Here is a 22,988-nt window from a genome sequence, read left to right on the forward strand (position 1 = left end):
TCAGATTCTTGAAGGCAAATTACACTACTTTAGCATGGTTTGGTTTTCACGATTCACGTTAGCTGTCGTTATCACCTTATTACCTTTTAGGTGGCTGCAAATTGATTGTTTAATAATTCATTTTATAGACTTTTTTATAGCTAAAGCGAGGCTGCCTGGGCAGCAGTTTCCCCTCCGCTCCCCTTTGAGATGTTTCTTTTGCCCTGACTCATGTCTGCCAGTGTTTCCACTTTCCATTAACTCTTGCAAATAATTATCACAGGTCTTTAAATGGCGTGGGATGAATTTTGTCTTCTGTTCCTCAAGTTTCTGGTCACGACTAGTCCTTTTAGTATTGAAATTACAGGAAGACAAGATGTTGGATACTTCAGCAGTGTATTAGGCAATAGGCCGATGCTCATTTTTGTCTTCTTCATCCTTGGCATATTCTCACAGAGCCTTTGCTTGCCGGCTGGTCTGTCTCTGCAAGAAGCTGTCAGGCTCCCACCCACGGTTGTCCTGCCAATAGACACAACTTTAAACCCTATTTTTTTCTGCTTGTCTACTGTTTCGCTCTCCCTTGCTCCTATTGGAAAGGCCACAGAATCAACAGGGAAGAAAAGAGAAGGAATATTCTTCAGATTGAAAAAGCGAACAGACACCGGAGCTGGCGATTAAAAAACGCAACCCACCACCACCAACCCAAAGCGCTGTAGGAAAAGCGGCAGGAATACAAAGCGCAACTCTCCCGGGGAACTCTTTCCGGCGCCAAGCCGTGTCGCAGCGCGGGTGACAAAGGCACCTCCGGGGGTGCGTGGGCAGAGCCCGCCGCTCCCCGCGCGGACGCGCAGCCGCGGCCCCCTCCCCAGGGCGCCCCCGGCCGCCGCGGGGATCAGGCGCGGCTCGGCGACGTTGATTTTCAGCGCGTCTCTGTGGCGCAATCGGTTAGCGCGTTCGGCTGTTAACCGAAAGGTTGGTGGTTCGAGCCCACCCAGGGACGGAGCGCGGCTTTTTGTGACGCCGGGTCTTTTTCCGCGCCCGCGGGGCCGGTTTCGTGGCGGCTGGATTGGCCTGCGCCGCCTTTATGCCGCTGGGAGCTGCTTGAGACTCGCTTTCAGCACCGGGGCCTCGCCCTCCGCCGAGGGGAGCTTCCCCCGTGGCTGCCGCCAGTGGCGGGGGCACCGTGCAGCTCCCTGTGCCCGCTCAAGGGCGGCTGCAGGAGAAGTTGGAGCAGCGGGAGTTTCCGTAGTGTAGTGGTTATCACGTTCGCCTAACACGCGAAAGGTCCCCGGTTCGAAACCGGGCGGAAACACCATGTTTTTCCCGCGTCGCTGCGGCTCTCCGTTTTCCCGATTCCTCCTTTAAAACCCGCCCGCGCAGGGCGTGGGGGACATCCCCCACGGTGAGCACACCCGCGTCCTCACCGGGGAGTGGGCGAAGGCGACCCGCCTCCTAGGCTCGGGTTTTGCTCTGCAGCAAGGCCGGGAGTGGAAGTGCAAGGGCAGGGCTGGTGTGGTATTTTGCAGGTTTGGTTCATCCCCCTGCACAAGCTTCCCCCTTGCAAACAGACTTTTCCCTCCTCTACTTGCAAGGATGACCTAAAGGAGGAGCAATGAGTCTCAGCTGAAATGGTCTAAACATCATCAGAAAACTTTGGACAAAACCTTCAAAACCAGTACGATTCCACCACCAAATGACAGTGTTGTCACTGCTTGGCCCTGAACGGCCGCAGTTGTAGAAGATGTTTGGTTAGTTAGCCCAAGAACTGCTGAAGTTTTGGCTGAAGATAACGCCAGTTAATGGTAACATTTATGGTGTTGCGGCACAAAGCATTTAAAAATCTCATCTTCCCATGGCAAAGCAAGGCTTGAAGGTGGAGGGAAGAAAAAAAGAGAGAGGGAGACTCACTGAAATAGTTTGAAATGCTATCTTAGAAAATTCAGGTGCACAACTTCTTTCTCCCAGTTTTCCCCATTACTTAAATCTGTTGCTCTGCTACACCAATAAAAGAGCAAGCCAGTGAAAATACAGATACAGAAAAATAAAACCAGCTACACAAAAGGTAGAGTTACAGTACAGAACTGTAAAACACTGCTTAAAGGCTCAAACATGTATTTCATACACAAAAAATATGGCCCACCCTTTCTCTAAGCCAAAGAGAACACACAGTGCACTCACAGAGGGACATAAAATAAGTCGGGGCTCTCCTACTCTTCAGGTCCCCATCTCTGGCGTTTGCATTGAAAGGTTCTGCAACAGGACCAAAGCTCATTTTTCTAAAGAGGAAAGGGGAGAGGCCTCCTGGCCAGGTACTTCTGTGGCAGGTTTCCCAGAGTACTGCCAACCCTTACAGCTCACGGGTTATTTTAACATGTTGCCTATTTCCCTATTTCTAAACGGGAAATTTTGGCACAGAATTACAGTTAGCCCAACCCTGTCTTGGGCATTATAGAAAAGCCCCTTTATGTCATTTACATAACAGAGTAATATAGACCCACGTCCAGGGAGAAACACCTCCTGAGGGTTTCTTCAGCCTCTCTCTAGAAAACGCAAGCTGAAGGCACCCGGCCCCAAACAAGTGGGCCAGGCCTTCTTCTTCACACTCCTTTCCCACCACTCGCTCTCCTTCATGTGCCCCACGGCTCCGCCACGTTCTGCTGCGCTGTGCAGCTTCAGCATCTCTCTCGTAAACAAATGGACTGTGTTCGCGCATAGAGGTGCAAAACTAAGCATGCTGCAAAGTTCATCAGCCTTAAAATCCTGTTAACCTTATTCTCTCTCTCGCTCTGTCCGCATGCTGTCTTAGATCTATACTTAGACCATAAGCTCTTCCACTCTGAGACTGAATCCTCGTGGACTTCAAAGCACAGCACACACTTAGAGCTGCATAATCTGCTCGGAAGGTAACGTGCTTTGCTCTGAGCATGAAGGGTCTCACGTGGAGAACAGCAGCAAAAGGAACACAGACAAGATACAATCACTCTCACTGATACATTGTCAGGAAGGGAATCATTATTTAAAGCAAAAACCAATGCTGGCATAATAAATGGCAATAGCCAGCCATGAAAAACATCAAGATCAAAATCAGATTTGTAATCAGCACCACAATGAATGTCTAGAAGAGTGCTCTAGCAGGTATACAGCTAAAAATCCATCTAGGCAGCTCCTTTGCAGATGGGCTGGTTTATTGTAGGCAGGGTGAGAGAAGGCAGCCCTTTCTTTTTAATAAAAAATGTTTCAGCATACCCTGAAGTAGTAAGACCTGAATCCACCACAGAGCTGACTCTGAACTCCAAAGCTGCAACTCTGTAAGTGCCACAATTGCGCCTTTCCCAAACCAGAAGACATAGACCGACAAGATCATACGGTGCAAGAGGTGAAGAAACATATGAAATATAATCCCTTCAAAGTGCACAAAGCCATCAGACTTGTGGAAATTTACTCTACAACATTGATACACCTCCAAAATACAGTGACTAACTTCTGCTCACTAATCGTATTTGCTATATGCCCACCTAGGGTATTTCTAACTGACAGAAAACGAATACTTTGTATTCTCTTTATGGCAAGTAAAAAGCTGATCATCCAGCCTGCATTTTAAAACTAGTCTCAAAACAAAAAGTCCAGCAACCATCAAATTCCAAAAGGTTTCTTTGGTCATGGGGTTTTCATTCAACCTCAGCTGAATCCCCACTTGCACAGGGAGAGGGTAAAACATTTATGGAAACAGACAAATCTGCACGGCGTCATCTTTAGTTAACTGTTTCAGAAAAAAGGCAGCAAAGAACTTGCAGCACCAACAGATTCTGTTTCATATTTACTTTAATCTCAAGTGCTATTTATTTGCTCTTGGAGCTTCTATACATTTGTGTACCCATACTGTATGCCACGCAGCTGCAGACCAAGGACTCCTAACATTGGTTTGCAGAGGTGTTGCCAGTGGTTCTTGCTTCTGTCTAGGCATATATGCACAGCAGATGTGCCCCCATACCCTTCTCTACTATTAACCTTATTATAACCCTTACCACCAGGACTTCCTCATCTCCTAGCAGGGTCTCTTCCTCATGCTGCCCTATGCATTCTGCGTCACTCCAACACCAGGCTCGCTGCTTCACTCATCCCTGGGTCTTGTCATGTCCCGAGCCAGTGGTGAAGGAGCTCCCACTTTACAGCTGCAGGTAGCTGCAATCCAGTCGGTCACAGATGGTATCTACACTTGCAGGCAGCTCCCCACCGCTTGGGGAAACCTCTGCAACGAGCAGTCAGGGGTAGTGAGACACACTGCTTTTTAGTGGTTTGCATATATAGAAACCACTGGTTGGAAAACTCCACAGGAAAATCCTATCACCCCCCTCAAGTCTTGCTGAGGCACCTATTTTATTCACTGATAAATCAAACTAATTTTGGTCAGCTTTTTTTTTTTAATAAGGGAATTCACAAACAGGCAAACATTTCACCAGCAGTACACCGGCACTTTACATTCAGAATCCATTGATTTGTTTTCTATTGTAATGTTACCAATTACAACATTTAAAACAAAGAAGGAGCTCAAGTTCTTTACAAAGACTTACAAAGAAACCATTCATTGTCTGAAGTGCCAGTTTGATAAACATGTATGTAATTGTAACAGAAATAGCTTGGCAAGGTGAGTTCAGTGCTACCAAGTGTTCTTCAAACAATTTGTGAATGTGGTTCAAGCAATCCAAGACCATTTAAATTTGCACCCACGCCTTGTAATAACAATTATGTTCAACTGCACCTATTGAAAGAGTAAGACTGAGGACTTACCTTTTGAACTTGGGATCTAAAACAATGAAAAAATGCAGAATACCTCTAAAAATGGCTGAAACAAAGACTTGCTCATAAAATCCTTATTTCCGAGTACGAGAAAAATGTATACCTAATCTAATTTAGCATATAATGCCCTCAGCTCTGTGTCCATGAATTTAAAAAAAGACTCCCATCTAGCAAAATGAAAGCTATAGAAATCCAGAAACACCAAGATGTGAATCCCTCTGCTTCCTCACTGCTGTCTTGCCACCTTTTCCATCACTTTCTTCCTGTTGACCTTGCCTCTGCTTGGCACTCTCACGTATGGATGGGGACACGCTGCTCTAGCCATGAAAAATTCCTAGTGACAACAGAAATGTGTGCTAACTTACCGTTAACTTTAATTCTTTTATTAGTGAATTTGCAGCTATGAATAACTAAAAGTTACATCTGATACTCTTTTTTAGTGCTGCAAACTCCAGTGCAAATCTTATTAATTTTGCTTAAAAAATAACCTGGATCAGAAGAATATTCTGCCAAATTATATTTTCAGTTACCCGGGATGAAAACTCAGTACGTGCCGTAACTTTAAACAGGAAAATTTCCACCATGTACCCATCCTTCCTTGGATCCAAGGGGTGTATACATCAGGGTGAGCTTATTGAACAGTAATTCTGAAAAGAGTGGAGTTCCTAACAGAATACCAGCCTCCAGTTTAGTGTTGCAAATGATCTTTGTATCAAACGACGCCATCATCCCCGATTACAGAAGGTAATTTTTTTTTTAAATGTCGGACAAAGGAGTTGGGTAATTGTGTAAAATAAATCACTACTACCGAAATAATATTTCTTACACCATTACATCATCAAGACTACTGAAGTTTATTATTTCTCAAACTCAGTAGAATATGGATAAGTTTTCCATATTAAAAGCAGCAAAAATTAAGACTCACAGAAACTTGTAATTAAAAATCATCATCATATCTGACAGCTAAAATAACTGTTTCTCAAAAAAGTAAAATGCATTAAAACCGTGTTTGTCTGCTACAATAAAGTTTTAAGAAAAAAAATACCTCAAATGTAAATTGTTCAAGTACACCCAGTGTGCAATTAAATTAGTTAGAAAACATAATTTAATAGTGCTTTGTTTCAAAATATACATAATATTGAAAAATACTTAAAACGAAGAAACTGAATATTTACCAAGTTTCAAACAGAGTTTCATCAAAATGAGGTAAATCTATGTCACCTGCCATTGAGCTTGGTGCTGAAATGGAGAACAGGTCTTCAAGGATATCTTCCCTTGTAGGACTTTCAAAAGTAAGTTTCTTCACACTGGGTTTGCTTATTGTATGAAGTTCTGAATTACTGTCCTTTACAGGACTGTAATAATTGTGCTCCTCGCTTGTCATTGCTGCTTGTGGCACACTGGTCTTTTCATCAGACGCTGTTGTTGCAACACTGCTATCTACCATTTCCATGTACATACACTCACCTTCACTTTTTGGAGCCTCTAAGGAAGCAACAGTTGAAGTAGGGGACAGTAATTCTGCCAGTATTTCATCACTGTTATTATGGCTAGTGCACCCTGATACAGAGTTTGCATTAAATTCAGATTCATTATCTGCGACATCAATCTGATACTGCAGTTCCCTTAAAAAGCTCTGCAATAATTCACTGTCATTGTGAGATTCAATCTGTGATGGGGTGCTTACATCCCCACTCATAGGCTTTTCATGTTTCATCTGTTCCACTGCTAGTTTATCCAGTGAAGCCAACTTCTTCTTTTTAGCATTAAGTTTTTTTAACAGTTTTAGGCGAAGTTTTTTTGTTTTGTCACTATCTGACTCTTCTGCCTTCCCAGAGTTACAGCTAGGTGAATGGAACTGAGTCGCTTTACCTGAGGTACCCAACGTACTTCCTGACTTATTCCAAGTTGGACCTTCAATAGTGGTATGACTTGCTGTTGGAAGACGAGTGCTTTGAGAAAATCCTTTGAAATTTGATAAAGGATGAGTATTATTACTCTGAGGAACCACTGACTTCAGGGTCTCAGTTGTTTTGTTTGTACCTCTGCTTTGAAATCCACCAAAGTTACTTGCTCCCTTAACTGGCAACCGTACTTCACTTATTTTTTGCATTGAGGGAGTTTTGCAACTTCTCTCATTCTTGAGAGCTGAGGCACTTGAAGGCATAAAAGAAGTATTCTTGCTTAATAATTTCTTTACCCAGCTTCCTACAAATCCTCTTTTTTGGTCTTTGTGTGAAGGCTGAAAGGAATTATTGGCAGCAGACGAATTGGCAACCTGAGAATTAACTATAATTTTGCTTGCATCTTTTAAGTCAGGTGATTTTTGCATAATATTCTCTACTGGTGACAACTTCTTGTTTAGCTGTAGTTCTGAATTTAATCCATGTTCTCTGTTAGGTAAATTAGTTCTGTCATCTGTTCTTTGAGCAAGTGATGAGTCAGATGGGTCAGGGTCATGTTTTTTGGGCACAGGAGGAATAATATTTGCTGGGTTCAGCTCTTCCAGAGGCAAGCAAATGCTGGAATTTTCATGTAACATGCATTTGTTGTTCATAGCTAGACTAGTTCCAGCAAACTCTCCTGTATATGGAGGGCTAGGTGAAAAAGTTAATTCCCCCTGTTGCGGCATGCCCGTTTCAACAAGAAGGTTACTTCCCACCATCTGTCCATTTGACAGTGATTTACCTTCTGAGTCCACTTGAATTTCTTCAAGCATCAGTGTAACGAGATCATCATGTGCTAGATTTTCTAAACCATGATGAACGCTACTTTTATCCTCAGCTACCTGCTGCTGCTTCTTATCTGGAGTTCTCACAGAATCCTCTTTGCGATGTTCTGCAGGTGTTTTGTCTACAGTGTTATCAAAACCACGATGCAACACAGTGGAATTTGACTGTACTTTATCAAGAAGAAAATCTTCAATATTTTTACTCTGGAACTGTGAATTCCGTTCTTCTGGCACATGGGATGTTTTCTTTTCCCAGATAACAATATGAATCTCTGAAGGAGGAACTTCAAATTTTTTATGTCTCTTGCAATATGGACCCTTTAAATCATCACATTCAAGCCAAGTTCCTGAAAAATAAATAGTAACCAGTGTAGAGATTCAGAGATTTTTAAAATTGAAGTCACTATCCTCAGACACTTGTCAAATATTTTTATTAACCCATTCCCCTGATAGGCAGAAAATAAAGGGTTTTTTTCCCTCCACTCTTTATTGCATTTAAGAAAACTGGGAGGTTTGCACTGTAAAAAGATCACACACAAGCAGAATTTGCAGCAATATTATTACAGATCAGAGTAGGTCAGCCAAAAAACAAAGTTAAGTTTTTTTTGTCTCAGCTAATGATGCTGACATCTTGTCTGAAAATACCTGCACAGGTCTGAGGGAAGAACTACCTCTCAAATTAAGTTCCTCTGCCTTTTCTTTGCCTGGGTGGGAGGCACGGGGGTTTAAGAGAAACTGCTCATTTTAATCATCTGCAAATTGTTCACACATCATGAGCAAATACTTTACAGCTTTAAGAATTTAAAAATAGATATATATGATGTATAGGATGTTCCTAATTAGGTGCTTCCCAGCTGTTTCCTCTTCCTGTTTCTTCTTAAATTCTGGCAGTATGATTTAGACAACTTTCGTGGTGTCAGAACACTTGATAAGACTGCACTCCATTCTCTCTGCAGAAGCATAAGAATCAAAATACCAACCTTTCACCTTCTCTGATTATGGAGTTCCTGCCAATGGTACAACCTTGATACCATTAGTAATGTTTGCACAAACATCAGTTTGTGCCTTCCATTCCTCACGTGCAGTGAAGTTCAGAAATGAAAAGAAACTTCATTAATGCTGATAGGTCCATAGATTCCCTCACTTCCAGCCAAGAATGGATTAATAACTGGCTTCAAAATAACCGATACCATTTGTCCCACAGCCATGCTGAGACTGTATTTTTTAATTTTATAGAAAGTTATGAAAGGAAACAGCTCTACCTAAATAACTTTTGCCAGTGAGTACAGTGTAGAACACTGCTGAACAAATCAGCTAAACCAAACTGAAACCTTCACCCTGAGTAACAAAGTTCCCACAATTATTCACAGAATTTTAATATGAATTTTGGAATGCAGACAAAAGAAATCCTTGTTATTATATATGGATCGTTGAGAATATAGCAGTAACCCAACAAACAGTATTTGATGTAGACTTATTAAGTATTATAATAGAATTTATGGTTCCTACCATCAGGATTCAAAGACCAGGTTATGAAGTGCTTCTTATCTGTTTGATACTGAACAATAGCTGTTATTTGGTAGGTGTCTTCTTCAAACCGAAACGAATAGTTCTTCAGGTTGTTATGTGGCAAGCCTTCTACGAAATGTAACATTAATATTGAGGGTACTCTAATAAGGAAACAATAAAGAACCGGTTTATTATAACAAAATAGTGGCAAAAGTTCCTAATGAAAAATCACAAGTAAGGCATCTCAAAGAGTATGTAGTCCTGCCCTTACTATTCTGCTTCCACTCAGGACTCTCCAGATTGCATGGTAGTCAAGGGATAAGAATACCCCAACTGGATATTCCATTTTGTTATAGATGAGGGGAAAAAAACCACCACCACCTAAGGGATTTTGGGGGTGGAGAAAAGGTGAGAAAAACAAGAGACAACTGTGCCATAACCACAGTAGGAAAGGACACTGTTCCCAAGCCAAACTAGTAAACAGATGATCAGACAACAGTTTTATCCACCAACGGCAGGGGTTGTGGAAAGGCTGACAACTGATATCAGTTGTCTATATTTACTACTTGGTAGTATTTATGACCTGGCTCAAACACATGTGCTGGTCAGCATGTTAAACACTGCTCTATGTTTCATGTTTATTAAACACTATTTCCCATTTCAGCATTTAAGAATGATCTAAAATCTTAAAAAGTGAGTATTTATCAGAGTTTAAAGTTTAGAATCTCTGTAAACCCAAGATAATAGTTTGGTTTTGAAAGTGATACATTCAATAAATGAAGCGTCAGAATTTTATGTATTTTATTTTCAAGTTCACATATTCAAACTTACTTTTCCAAGATCATCTGTCGTCTTTGAGATTTATCACTACAGTTATTACATGGTCCAACATGAATAGCGTTAAGTGGATGCCAATCAGGGATTATATTTGTGAATGTTGTTAGTGTTTTCCTAAATCTGGACACACACACGAGAAAAGAAAAAAAGGAGTAAGTTGATTGCTGATCAGAAAACAATAAATACACACACTTTACCAGGAGAAAAGCTACAAAAAGGTTATAACAAAGCCAAATTCTATTCATATTCATGCTATTTGTGTGAATTCCACTGTGACTGCATCACATCCAAGTCAGCACTGAGTTCAGTTTTGCCAAACAGTATCAGTCACCATTTGTTGTCAGCAGCTCTGTGGCCTTCAGTTTCACATTATTTGCTCTTTCTCCCTTAGATGTTACCTTTGTTTCCTTTCCAACATAAGACAGAGCTTGTACTAGGATCTGCATAATTTATTAGCTAATACAGAATCTGAAGGAGAGAGGGAAGCGGTAACAAATTACCTCAGAATCCATGTTATACAAGGTTTTGTTTTCAAATACAGTACATTCAGAGCTGAGATTACACTGAGGTTATATTGTATGAAAATACAATGTACGGGATATTAAAGTGAAATAATGTAGTTTGTTCATTCATTAGCCACAGAAGGGACTTCCTTTATATTCAACCTAACCTAGACTTTTCAACTTTTTAAAAAAACCCACAGTATGTAACAATGGCTTTTGAACACATCCTATTAACCAGGACTACACATTAGCTGGCAGTGTAAAATAGCATTAATCTCATCTCACTTGGGGATCTACAATTTTATTGTATAAACGTAAAAGAGTGGAGAGAAACAGGTATTTTTCAAGTAAAATGAGCTGTCTTCTGAAGGTGTCTCTTTTTCTGCTGACTCTAAAAGGAGTCTGAATGACTAGCTTGTAGCTGCAGCTACACAGAACTAAATCAATTCTCAAGAAATTACTTCCCCCTAATACTATTTTAAAATAACTAAATTATGTGAGTGAATCTCTGATTCTTTGTAATCCAAATGAATATTACAGATATTCTTCAGTAGCAAAAGTGTACCAGGCATATATTCTTTAGAACCGCAACAATCTGTATACTCTTAGTAAAGTATCAGAGTGAGCATGGCCAGGGACTTACAGAGTTACCCATTATCTCTTTCTTGATTAAGTGATAACGTGGTTTCCTAAGACACTACACAGCAGTAAACTATTTGCAAACGCTAGTCTAAAAAAGTGGATCCTGTAAAACTTCACCAACAAGCATAAGCTGTACAAAACCTGGAGATATGAAGAAAAATCAACTATTATATGCAGATTTAAAAAGGTAAGATAGAAAAATTATATAGAAGCTACTTAAATAAAAATCTCACCTATCCTGGTATTTGTAGCCACAACATACACATTCAAACTTCCATGAAAATGAATGCAAGAATAGTTTCTCAGCTTGTTGATCCTGTTGTAAGAGTAGAGGGAGTGCAAACACTGGACTCTCCTTCTTACCTTCAAAGATGGGGCAGAAAAAGAGAGTCATTGCATATTTCAAATCAGCTTTCAGTACTTCAAAAACGAAGAAGATAAGCTTACTGCTATGATTTTAATTCCAGTTATCCCTTCAAGGCTATATTCCTAATCCTCACAGCAAAGGGATTGATCCATGTTATTAGGTTGTTATCAATGACAATTTCATGACCACAGCACAGTTACAAAGACAAGAACGTGCTCTCTGAAACTTCAAAACCAGTCAAGGGACAAAACAGCTGATCACACTGTAAAGTATGTGTATGTCACCAATAAAAACAAATGTATTTGCAAGCTGCCTTGTATGCATACGTACGTATGTATTTTTATACGCTGACATACAAGGCTTTACATGTAGAGTTTCCTGAAAGTAAATACTAAGATGCTGCACTAATTACTCACCCAATTCACACTTAAGCTGAGGCTGAAGCTGTGTAAACATTCTGCTTCTGATTTCATTGAGATGAGATTCTGCTTTTGGAAGAAAATCTAAAGAAAAAAAACACATATGCCTTCATGTATTTGTGTAACACCCCCACCCTTTCACACGCATATGTACGCTTAACATGCATTCATTCTCTGCAAACTGATGCCTTTCATATTGACCTATTCTTGCCTAAAGCTGTTGGTAAAATAGCCAATGCTTGGTATTAATTGATTTGAAAATTAGAAAAGAATTTACGGAAGTTATATACATGTTACTGCAGTCTGCTAACCAGAAATTACTTGACCTGACTTAAATTATGGCTAAGAGTGTGTACTAATAGCTAGATAGTTACAACTTAAGGATAATGTAACCAGACATTACAAATCCTGGCGATTCTGAGATTAATAGTAGATTTTTAAGATCAAAAGCACAAAAATTTGCTTACATGCTTTCTTATGATGTTATATAATTCATAATAAAACATTTAAGTGTGTAATTCCACATTAAATACTAATTTCCTAAGTCAGCCTTTAAAATAGTAAAAATACTTTTTAAAATATTGTACTTTATATATCTTAGTATGTATTTTAAACTTGCAAGTTACATTTTTTATTCACAAACACATTCTTTAAGCACAAGCAAGAACATAACTTCTACTACACAATCATGATCATAACCTGCACAAATTAGAGGATTTAGAACAGCTGTTGAAACTATTTATTATGTATAAAATCTATGTCTATAAAAGGGTAAAAAGACGTTTCTTGCAGCTCTATTGTTTTTGATTGTTTTTAAAAACAACCATATATAAAAGATGCTGAAAAACTATGCAGAAGGGCAGAATAAATACTACACCTATTCTCCACAACAATACTCTTCATCCAATCCCCTCTCCACTGTTGCCCAAATAACCTAATTTGTTTTGCAGCAATTCCTGGAAATGAAAAGGTTTAAGTTATCTCAAACGACACTATATTCTGACACCTAACATCCCCATTTAAGGGCTCTTGCACACCAGAGTGCCTTTGCAAACACAGCACAACAGAGGGGAAAGAAACACATTTCAGACAAGTTCTGAGGTAATAGCTGAAAACCTAAAATCAAGCAGCCTGACTTTCTGGCAAGCAGAGTATATGAACTACTTCAGAATCTTTTTGGATTTCCGCCCCCCGCCCCCGTAAAATAGCATGTTTTCTCTGCCACAAGGTGGATTAAACCATTTTTGATACACCCATTATTTTTCCCAGGAAATATATAACATTCTTCAAATTATGTAATGCTGTTCTGGGACTACAGTCTATATATTCAAACATATACTTTTCCTGGAATGTCTATTGAAAAAAAAATTCATGAAAGGTACTGGCTAACCAGAGATCAGTATTAATTCTCTAACAGATGATCTCTTAGAAGTTCAGACTTACGACACCAATGGGTCAGTTCAAGAGGACTAAAAAAAATAGATCTTAGTTAAGGGTCTTAAACTGAATCCACAGTACAGAAAATGACCAAAGGCCATACTAGTAGATTACAGTGACACATCCTCCTCTGACTCCAGCTGTGCTGCCTGGAAGGTTGCCCCCCAGCTGCCCATCACTGCCCCTATGCTTGGAGGTTACAGTCCTCGAACCTGTTAAGCTGCACATGTGAGTAATCACTAACCCTTTCCGGACAATATGAACCAGGTTCATGTGTTTGACTAATTTTGACTGAAACAGATTAGGAAGCACTATCATCCACAGCACAGCTTGCAGACCTCAGGGGAAGCATTCCTCCAATAAGCACAGCTGGAGCCAGAAGAGAACATATGTTCCCAACTTTACTATTTTTGGTGTGACAAGGCAACCTCCCATTTATACAAGGACATAAATCACAACAAAAATTATTTTGAAGATTAAGATTAGAACAGCATTCTAATATGTTAATCAACAGAGGGGAAGGAAACAAAGTAAGGCTCAATTACATAAACAATTCACAAATTCTCTATGTGGGATATGACAAAAAAATTCAAAAAATGCTTAGTGTTTGATGCCTTCAAAGTGTGCACATTTGCCCCAAGAAAAACAATTTTTGAGGTTACTGGGATTCTGCTAGATAAAGCACACTACTCTGCAAATTCATAGTAATGAGTTGTAACTCATTCTTTTGTGATCTTGAAATAGAATGGAGGCATATTTAAGTGCACTGTACTAAATTCCGCATATTTGTGGCAGATCAGGTCAGTCTGAATATGAAGAAACAGCAGTTAAATTTACTCACCTTTTACTTTACTCCTTTTACAGGTATTCAGAAGCACAGTTGCTTTATTATATTTTTTTAAGAGTTTCTGGAGTAAACATTTTCCATCATTATATTCTTCTGCTAGAGCAAATTTTAATGTTTCTAAGTGTACCAGTGCTGACAAAATACAATCTAACCAACAAAGATTATGCATGTTTCTCCACTGAAGACATAAATCTGTGTTATTAGTGGAACCTTTACCACTTGTGAGCAAAATGTCAGATGATGTTGGGCAAAGTTCAGAATTTGGCAAGAGTTGTGTTCTGGGACTAGAAGTCTTAGGAGGACTTTCTTGATAGTTGTTGGTGTTTGTTTCAAAATCCACCTTCTGGATGCAGGACTCCACATTGTTATTAAGTTTTTGCTGGTCATTTTGTAACACATCGTGTAGGCTTGACTTAGGAACACATAAGCTATTCTGATAGCATTTGACAACAGGGTCTGTATTAGTAGTGTGCTCAACATTTACCACATTATTAGTTCTTGCTTTTTTTGGATGTGATTCAACAGGAGAAAAGTCACTGATATCACACAATTTCCTTTTCTTATGAGTAGATGGAACTTGATGATTTTCTGACTCAGCAGAAGTAATTATGCTGTTTAACGGTTTATAACCAAGTGGGTAGATACACTAAAGGAAAGAAAGAAAGTTATAGTGAAATCTACATAGCAATTTCAGGTGAACAAGAGCTAAAAAAAGTACAAACCACACTCTTAAAATGGAATGTAGGACTTCTGTAAAGTGATATTTTAATGAAATCAATACATAAATTCAAGATATGTATGACAGGAAGGGTGTTTTATCCAACCACTGTCTTATAAGCAATTGTGAAGTGAATATATCAGTAGTGATAATCAACACTACTTTTCCAGTAAATGCTTTCAACCCCTGAAAACTATTACCAATCTCCAGAACGATACTATGATTACTTAAAAGTGGGGAGGGATGGGAAAAGCAACTCAAAAGACCCATATCTAGTCTAGTCTCTATCTACTAATTTAAGGGCACCAGTCCATATGGGATTGCTATATCCTCCCCACATACACAAGCAGTGGAGAAGGGAAAGGCAGCAAAATCATGACTCAAATATCAAGAAGCACAGAAATCCAGCTAAGGTTGAAGGTAAAGGGGCGGGGAGGAGAAAAACATTGTAATTATAATTACAAACCTATTTGCATTACCCAGACTTAAAGAAGGGAAAGTGGGAGACTCACATCTGCAAGAGTCGTGTATTAGTTACATGGATCATCAAATTTCATCCTTGTATTCTGATTCATACAAAGATTTATTTAGTACCACTTGTGTTCCCCTGTTACACAAGCGAAACTCTCCTTCATTCATTGTAATCTACTTTTTTTAATTCTTTAGGGTAGCTAGCTGTGCCTAAACACTGCATGTACACAGGTTAGTTATGTTTTTGTCTATATACAGGCAAACATCATCCAGCATATGGACTCAAAGGGGTCCTATTCCAACAGTCTGCTTACCACCAACAAAATCTTGAACTTAAAGAAGTGTAACTGGTGAAGGTAAAGGCCTCTACACAACCAAACAAAACCGTTAATTAGTGTAATACCTGAGGATTTTCACAAAGAAAAATGGACTCTTGAAAATTAATGCGGTAAGTCCGTAAAACTTGGATCTGGCCCTTCTCTTTGCAGACTGGACAATATTCACGTACAGCTGTTTCCACAGGATTACAGTTCTTAGAAAAGAAAAAAAAAAAAAAAGAAAAAACAAGAAAAAACCAGAAAAAACAGCATAAATTTACGTATTTCATGTATTATCCCAAGGTAAGACATACATACATACCAAGATAGAAAACCAACGTGCAACTTCTAAATATAATACCTAATACAACACAAAAAACTAGATTTTTTTTTTAATATTTATAAGATATATATTCCCATTGTAGAGTGTTCTAAATAAATTTATCTTTTGATTTAAATATTCAAATATTTAATAAGGTATCTTTAACAACACAATTGTGCAACATTTCATTCTACTTGAACTAAACCACAGGACACTTATTGCCAGGGAACACAAGCTCAGATCTTTGAAAGACAAATCAATTTTCATAGGAACGCAAACAGTTCTAAAAATAGTGCCAGTAAAAAAATCATAGGCACAGATTTACTTGCAATAATCTTTCGCCATTGTTATAGATTTCCGTGGAAAATAATTTTGAGATTTTTTTTTTGTAAAATTAAGACCAATTAAAAATCTCTCAAAGCAGAGAAAAATATGAACTTTGCACATATGTAAAACAAGTGTCAACTGACTTTTCCCAAATACCCCACCATGTGGAGTGTCGATTTCCCTATACCAGTCCCTTCTCCAATCACTTGCAAACCATTTGTAGTCTTCTGGGTATCCATCATTCTGAGCCACTGGCTAATTTATGTCACTTGTAACAATGTCATGACCACTAAGGATTTTTCAAAGACTCCTGAAAAATAAGAAGTGAATAAAACAATTAAAGAAAAATTAGATCAAATTTTGGGAAAAAAAAAATACCAACAGTAATGTAGCCTGTATTTTCTGTGAGAATGAATTCAGAAGAGTATTTTCTCAACTGAAAATACTTATTTTCTGTGCAAATTATGAACTCAAAACTTTAAATATGTCACATAATAGATTTAACAGCTTTAGGCCCTGAATTTGCAAGCTGATCTGTTCTTTGCACTCTACAAGGTCTCACATATTTTCCAAGTGCACTATACTTTGCAGAAATGTAGATGTCTTGCCTGGGCATCTCAGCTTACTGCATCTAACCCACAGAAAGAACAAACTTCTTTAAAGATGGCTACAATAAGATCCCAAACAGTTATAGATGGCTGCTGAGGAACATTAAAAAAAAAATCCAACCAGAAAAACCCCACTGTTCCATCTTTCAAAACAGTGAATTTAGTGCATAATAAGCTATTAGAAGTTTATCCTGCAAAGGTAACAATTTTTAACTACAGAAGGGCATCCTGCTGTTACTGGCACTTTTTGGAAACTTCTCCTAATGTTATTTTAACAATGTTATATACTTCCTTATACACTTCCTTTAGCAAACTAAAGCTCTTCCACAGTATCATTGCTATATAACTCTATTACATATTTTACAAGTGACATTGAATATTCTATTTCAGATGATTTCTCAAATTCAGGGCCAAATTTTGCCTTTCTCACATATCACACATACACACAGACACATTTGTGGAGGACAACTTCAGTATGAACCAGGTACATATCAGAAGGCAGCTCCATAAGTCCATTCCCTCACTGGCACTGAGGCTCACTACACCTTGAATCAGCCAGAAAAACACAGAGGTTTAGAACTACAGGACCCAATTCTGCTCCTGCTGACTTCAAATGGAACTAACTAGAATAAATACATATCTCTTTAAGATACAGGAGGAAGTTAAGGTAAGTTGAGTTGCAAAGTCATCAATGTAATCTATTTCCTTCAGCCATGACTGTCCTCTTTTTATTACTTCCACTGAGTAACATCCTCTCCCACACCACAACGTCCTTTCAATCCTTTCTTACACTACAGCACTAACTCAGATTATAGTTCCTTTTGAAAAAAGAAATTTCCCAAGGCATTCTTGGAGATCTGTGTAAATACCAATCAGCCCAAAACCATTGATAATACTGGGCAAGGAGAGACCCTACAGAACTGGACAGAATGCTAAAAACCAACAGAGCATGAATAAAAAAACACAGGGAAAATGTAACAACTCATTTCAAATCAGTCCCCAATGGCAACTTAAGAGAGGGTCAATGAGGTCATGGTGTGTCCTATCGACACGTTTGATGTGTTCAGCAGCACTTTTCAAAATTACCAGGCTGCAGCATGTAAAGACAGTATGCCCTGACTTATAAAACTAATGGTTGTAATGGAAGGTAAGAACATAAAAATATCAACCCATGAGCCTTAGAGTGCATGTTTAGCTTTCAAAGTAAAGTTGGAAGGTTACAAGAAACAGCATGGTCCCGGACTCACTCAAGGTAAAAATTAATGAATCAGCTCAAAGTATACAAGCTTGTTGGACTCTAAAGGAAAAGCAAGCTCTCCAATTTTTCACACAGTGGCAATAGCACTATCACACTGTGACTCAACTCTATTATCATACATTTAGTCTAGCCAGGAACTTGATTTTTTTTTATACAATACAAGTTGTGCAGATATCAACCATGCTAAAACACATAACAACTTTACTCTCCATGCCATAGCAAGTAAGAAAATGTCTCTAACTTGTTCAGGGGACTTTTAGTCAATTCCTTGGCCTGAAGCAGTCTCAGCTCTCCAGAGTAAATAAAATACATAAAATACATGACTGGAACTCTAGGCAATTTCTCACCACATAAATACAACACACACTCAAAAAGGTTAGTAATACTAACAACCTGCAGGTTATTCCTTTTTAAACATGCCTTGGTTTTATAAAACATATTTATTTCATTGCAAGTCCCTGTTTTCCCTGTCATCCCTCTCAAAAGGAAAGCAGGTATTTTTTTTCAGTTATGTTCTCTGTTCTGCTCTTCTTTTTAAAGCTTAAATACTCTTCTGAGATGTACCATACCTCCCCCAACTATAATCACCATGCAATAGTACTATAGTACTGGAGTCCAAGACTTTTATTGCACTTACGAATATAACAAACATTTAAAAAAATTTATTAATTTTTTAATATTAAAAAATATTTTTTTAAAAAAATTTTATTTCAAAGACATAAAATTTTTATTTATGTCTTTTATTTCAAAGACATAAAAACATCAAGCAAATAAAACGGGTCTGATATGCAGAGTGGTACCAAATGGCCTGCTTGTACACTTCAGTATTTGTAACATTATAGTAAGTTATTAGTGATCTTTGCATTTGCACAATGTACAAAAATTGGGCATCAGATCACCAGCTGCCAAGAAAAACAGTAAATTAAAAGACTGCTGTATCAAGTACTGAAACAACCCATTGCAGCAACGTGTAATATCCGCATTACAGGTGGGAAAGTACACAGGAACACGCTTTCAAGCTTACTGGGTCATGTTTTAAACCATTTATGCTACTTTCCTTCTTTTACCCTGGATACTTGAAAAATGTAATGCAAAATATGCTATGGACTTGGTATAATTATTAATGCTATGGTTATGCTTCCTTGAGTAGATGAATTGATCTAATGGCTCGCTGCTGCAGAATAGGGAGGTCTCTCTTCTCTTTTCTCTTCTCTTCTCCCCCCACCTTCCCTGACAGCTCACATCCTCGTCAGACTTTCCACAAGATAACTGAACTCACAAAACAGCAGAAAACTCAGTAAAGCACAAGTTTTTCTGCTATTCCAGTGAGTTAAATTGGCCTATGAAAAGGTCCAATGAGCTACAGAGCTGACAGGGCAGAAGACAGAAAACAAGGAAAAGGTGAAGGATTGGAGAGATATGGGTTTGATAAATGGACTGTTAGATGGCTAAGGAATTGGCTGGATGGCCGCATCCAAAGAGTTGCAGTCAACAGCTCAATGTCCCAAGCAGAAATCAGTAACGAGTGGTGTCCCTCGGGGGTCCGTACTGGGACCGGTGCTGTTTAATATCTTCATCAACGACATAGACAATGGGATTAAGTGCATCCTCAGCGAGTTTGCAGATGACACCAAGCTGAGTGGTGCGGTTGATTTGCTAGAGGGACGGGATGCCATCCAGAGGGACCGGGACAGGCTTGAGGAGTGGGCCCACGTGAACCTCATGAGGTTCAACAAGGCCAAGTGCAGGGTCCTGCACCTGGATTGGGGCAACCCCCGGTATGAATAGACTGCGGGATGAATGGGTTGAAAGCAGTCCTGCCGAGAAGGACTTGGGGGTACTGGTGGATGAAAAGCTGGACATGAGCCAGCAATGCGCGCTTGCAGCCCAGAAGGCCGACCGTATCCTGGGCCACATCAAAAGAAGCGTGGCCAGCAGGTCGAGGGAGGTCATTCTGCCCCTCTACTCTGCTCTGGTGAGACCCCACCTGCAGTACTGCATCCAGCTCTGGAGCCCTCAGCACGAGAAAGACATGGACCTGTTGGAGCGGGTCCAGAGGAGGGCCATGAAAATGATCAGGGGGCTGGAACGCCTCTCCTATGAGGAAAGGCTGAGAGAGTTGGGGTTGTTCAGCCTGGAGAAGAGAAGGCTTCGGGGAGACCTTATTGCGGCCTTTCAGTGCTTAAAAGGGGCTTATAAGAAAGATGGAGAGACTTTTTACCAGGGCCTGTAGTGACAAGACAAAGTCCAACGGTTTTAAATTTAAAGAGGATAGATTTAGATTGGACCTAAGGAAGAAATTCTTTATGATGAGGGTGGTAAGATACTGGGAAAGGTTGCCCAGAGAAGTTGTGGATGCCCATCCCTGGAAACTTTCCAGGTCAGGTTGGATGGGGCTTTGAGCAACCTGATCTAGTTGAAGATGTCCCTGCTCATTGCAGGGGGTTGGACTGGATGATCTTTAAAGATCCCTTCCAACCCAAACCATTGCATGATTCTATGGTAAAAGGGACCTGGACCTTTTGATAATAGTGAGCTGGACCTTGTGAAACAGTACCTTATAAACAAAAATCAGTTACAAACTGCAATAAGCAGGTGACAGAACACTGATTACATTACAGTGAAGAGAACACCTCCTCTTTGTTTAAAGGCTAAATGCACACTTAAAAATCACCTTCCTGTAAATCACCTTACAAGTCTTCTTTCCTTCATCAAAGGGATATTGAAAAGATGAAAAGAAACAAACAAAAGTCTGAAAAAAAAAGTCAGAAAAATTTCCATTGTGTTATTTGTTACCTATCCATTCTTTATACAAGAAGAAATCAGAGTATTAAGTTTTTTCTTTACCTGAGGTCATAACTATAAATATTCAAATCACAATCCATAAAAAAAAAGTAAAATTACAATTTTGGCCACAAAATGTATTCCATTAAGTGCAACAGTACCAAGACATTTTTGCTGTCACAAAGTAACTCTCTCCACAGCCCAGCCTGTAAGCGCTGGGCAGAATTGCAAAGCTCCCGTACGTGGAAGCAAACACAAATGTCTTTCCTGCAAGAAGCCTAACAGAGACTAAGGCAAATAGAGATAAAACTGATGAAGGTGCAAAATAAACTAGAGTGCAACATTATTACTCTGCTATTCTAAAAGTTTCTTCTACAGTCAGACTTCTCTTTAACCTCCTCATACTAAATGCTTTGATGGGTGTACAACAAGGGAGAGGGACTACGTGTTTTTTTGACAAATCATTCAGTCCTCCTGAAAAAAAATGTTAGTGTGGGAAGAAAAAAAAAAAGCCTAAACTAGTTCAGTTTATTATAGCTGCAGCTAAGAGATGCAAGATTTCAGGAAGGGACTTAGCATAGGCAGAGCCTCAGTCTCTGACCCAAGCCAGTGGAAATGAGGGGCACAGGGGTGGGCTGCCAACTAACCAGCTGCCAGGGCTGTGCTGGCCCAGTGTGCTGGTTGCTGCCTTCCTTCAACACCAAAAGGTGCTCAACTGTTTCAGACAAACCTATGGTTAAACAGCCTCCTTGATTTTTAATCCACACCCAAAGTGATCCATATGCTATGGAAAGGCTGTAGAAGCAAAAAGTGTTTATACAGGTAGCTGTTAGAACATAAGAAAACTGTGCAAATATATACACACATGCACTAGTATCTCACCAAGTGCATCTCTTATTCAACAGTGCTTTCAGCCAGAGTTGTCCGAGAAAGGGAACGCACACCCTAACGGCACAGCTACTGACGTGAAATAGTCAGTCGGCATTTAGAAAGCCGTAAGGCAACCACTCTACCACAGCCCGCGGAACGGGCATCCCCGCAGCCTGCCAAAGGGCTCGGCGTCGCCCGCAGAGCGCCGCGCACGCCGGGCCCGGCCCTCCCGGCGACAGCCGCCCTGCCGGGCCCCGCGGCGGGGACGCGCGGCACGACCCGAGCCCCTCTCTCACCTGCTGGCTGCCGCCATGCCTCGGCTCCCCGCTCCACCGCTCCCGGCTCTCAGCGTCGCGCTGCCCGGCGCCCTGCGGAGCACACGCAACCCTACACCCGAGCTCGCTCGCCCCCCGGGCCTCCTCCCCTCAGCGGCCTTCCCGCGCAGCCCGCCCCCGCCGCACGTGCGTGGGGCGGGCGCAGGCGCGGCCCCCCGCCGCGCGGCCGTAGGGCGCCAGCCGCTACTCACCAGCCGTTACTCGCCGGCCGTTGCCCCGGGGCGGCCGGCGGCGTCAAGCGTGGCCCGCGCCGCCGCCCGCCCGGCTGCTGCGCAGTTTCCGGCGCGTCCCCGCCGCCATGCCAGCCAGCCCGCCCCGCTCCCGGCAGGCAACGGAGGCGGAGCCGCCGCCGGGCGGCGGGCGGGAGCGGGGCTGCGCGGCGGCGGTGCGAGCAGCGGCTGAGGTATTCTCCCCTCCCCCCTTCCCTTCCTCCTCGCTCCCTCATGCGGAGCGGTGGGAGGGGACGATCCGGGCCGCGGCCCGCTCGCCTCCGTGGGGGCCGGCCCTGCGAGGAGCGAGCGGAGCATCGCTCCCCTCCGCCACCTCCCCGAGCGCCTGAGCAAGGAGGGGGCCCGCACCTGCTCCCCCCGCCAGCCGGAGGGGCGAAGCGCGGCAGCTGGGCCCGTTGCAGCTCACTGGCGGGAGGCCGGCAGCCCTGCCTGCCGTAGGCCTGCGGCCCCCGTACCCTGCAGTGCCCGCCCCGGTAACGGGAGGGACCGCGCTGCCGCCTCACAGCCACGTCGCTCCTGGCAATGCCTTTGCGCGTTGCTTGGGGCAGGGAGTTGGGAATTAACCTGCAATTCATTGAACACCTGCTTAAAATCATGCCCAGGGTGTGGTTTAACCTTGTCCGAGGTTTTGTACCTCGGGTCTTGCCTTTCCTAGCACCGAGACGCTGGTTCTGCCGGTT

At 41.2% G+C, this 22,988-nt stretch overlaps 1 protein-coding gene, 1 long non-coding RNA gene and 2 other non-coding genes across 11 annotated transcripts in view; 3 read left to right on the forward strand and 1 right to left on the reverse strand.

Moving 5' to 3' along the window:
* Positions 1 to 905: 905 nt before the first annotated feature.
* TRNAN-GUU (transfer RNA asparagine (anticodon GUU)) lies at positions 906 to 979 on the forward strand. Its single transcript has one exon. It is a non-coding gene; the product is annotated as a tRNA-Asn (tRNA).
* A 239-nt stretch (positions 980 to 1,218) lies between these two features.
* On the forward strand, positions 1,219 to 1,291 carry TRNAV-AAC (transfer RNA valine (anticodon AAC)). Its single transcript has one exon. It is a non-coding gene; the product is annotated as a tRNA-Val (tRNA).
* A 4,320-nt stretch (positions 1,292 to 5,611) lies between these two features.
* Positions 5,612 to 22,538, reverse strand: USPL1 (ubiquitin specific peptidase like 1). 6 transcript variants are annotated; one of them, XM_075139807.1, is made up of 11 exons: positions 22,270 to 22,399; positions 22,040 to 22,111; positions 20,764 to 20,841; positions 16,367 to 16,533; positions 15,661 to 15,789; positions 14,063 to 14,714; positions 11,782 to 11,868; positions 11,232 to 11,361; positions 9,848 to 9,973; positions 9,017 to 9,177; positions 5,612 to 7,854 (listed from the first exon to the last, which is right to left on the reverse strand). In XM_075139807.1, exons 4-11 carry the CDS (start codon positions 16,463 to 16,465, stop codon positions 5,948 to 5,950), a joined length of 3,291 nt encoding a protein of 1,096 aa, XP_074995908.1. In that variant the 5' UTR covers positions 16,466 to 16,533; positions 20,764 to 20,841; positions 22,040 to 22,111; positions 22,270 to 22,399; the 3' UTR covers positions 5,612 to 5,947. The 6 variants fall into 6 exon arrangements, with proteins under 6 accessions (XP_074995908.1, XP_074995909.1, XP_074995911.1 ...); XM_075139808.1 differs by having other exon boundaries at positions 20,779 to 20,841; positions 22,270 to 22,333; XM_075139810.1 differs by lacking the exon at positions 20,764 to 20,841 and having other exon boundaries at positions 16,438 to 16,533; positions 22,270 to 22,333.
* LOC142077747 (uncharacterized) overlaps positions 22,401 to 22,988 on the forward strand; it is a 41,620-nt gene continuing 41,032 nt past the window's right edge. For 2 of the 3 annotated variants that reach the window (XR_012671988.1, XR_012671992.1), the window contains exon 1: positions 22,401 to 22,481. This is a non-coding gene — a long non-coding RNA (uncharacterized LOC142077747). The remainder of the gene's footprint in view (positions 22,482 to 22,988) is intronic. The other variant, XR_012671990.1, reaches the window with a different exon arrangement.

The sequence above is a fragment of the Calonectris borealis genome, chromosome 1 (genome assembly GCF_964195595.1).
Source record: "Calonectris borealis chromosome 1, bCalBor7.hap1.2, whole genome shotgun sequence".
In the NCBI taxonomy this organism is placed as follows: domain Eukaryota; kingdom Metazoa; phylum Chordata; class Aves; order Procellariiformes; family Procellariidae; genus Calonectris; species Calonectris borealis.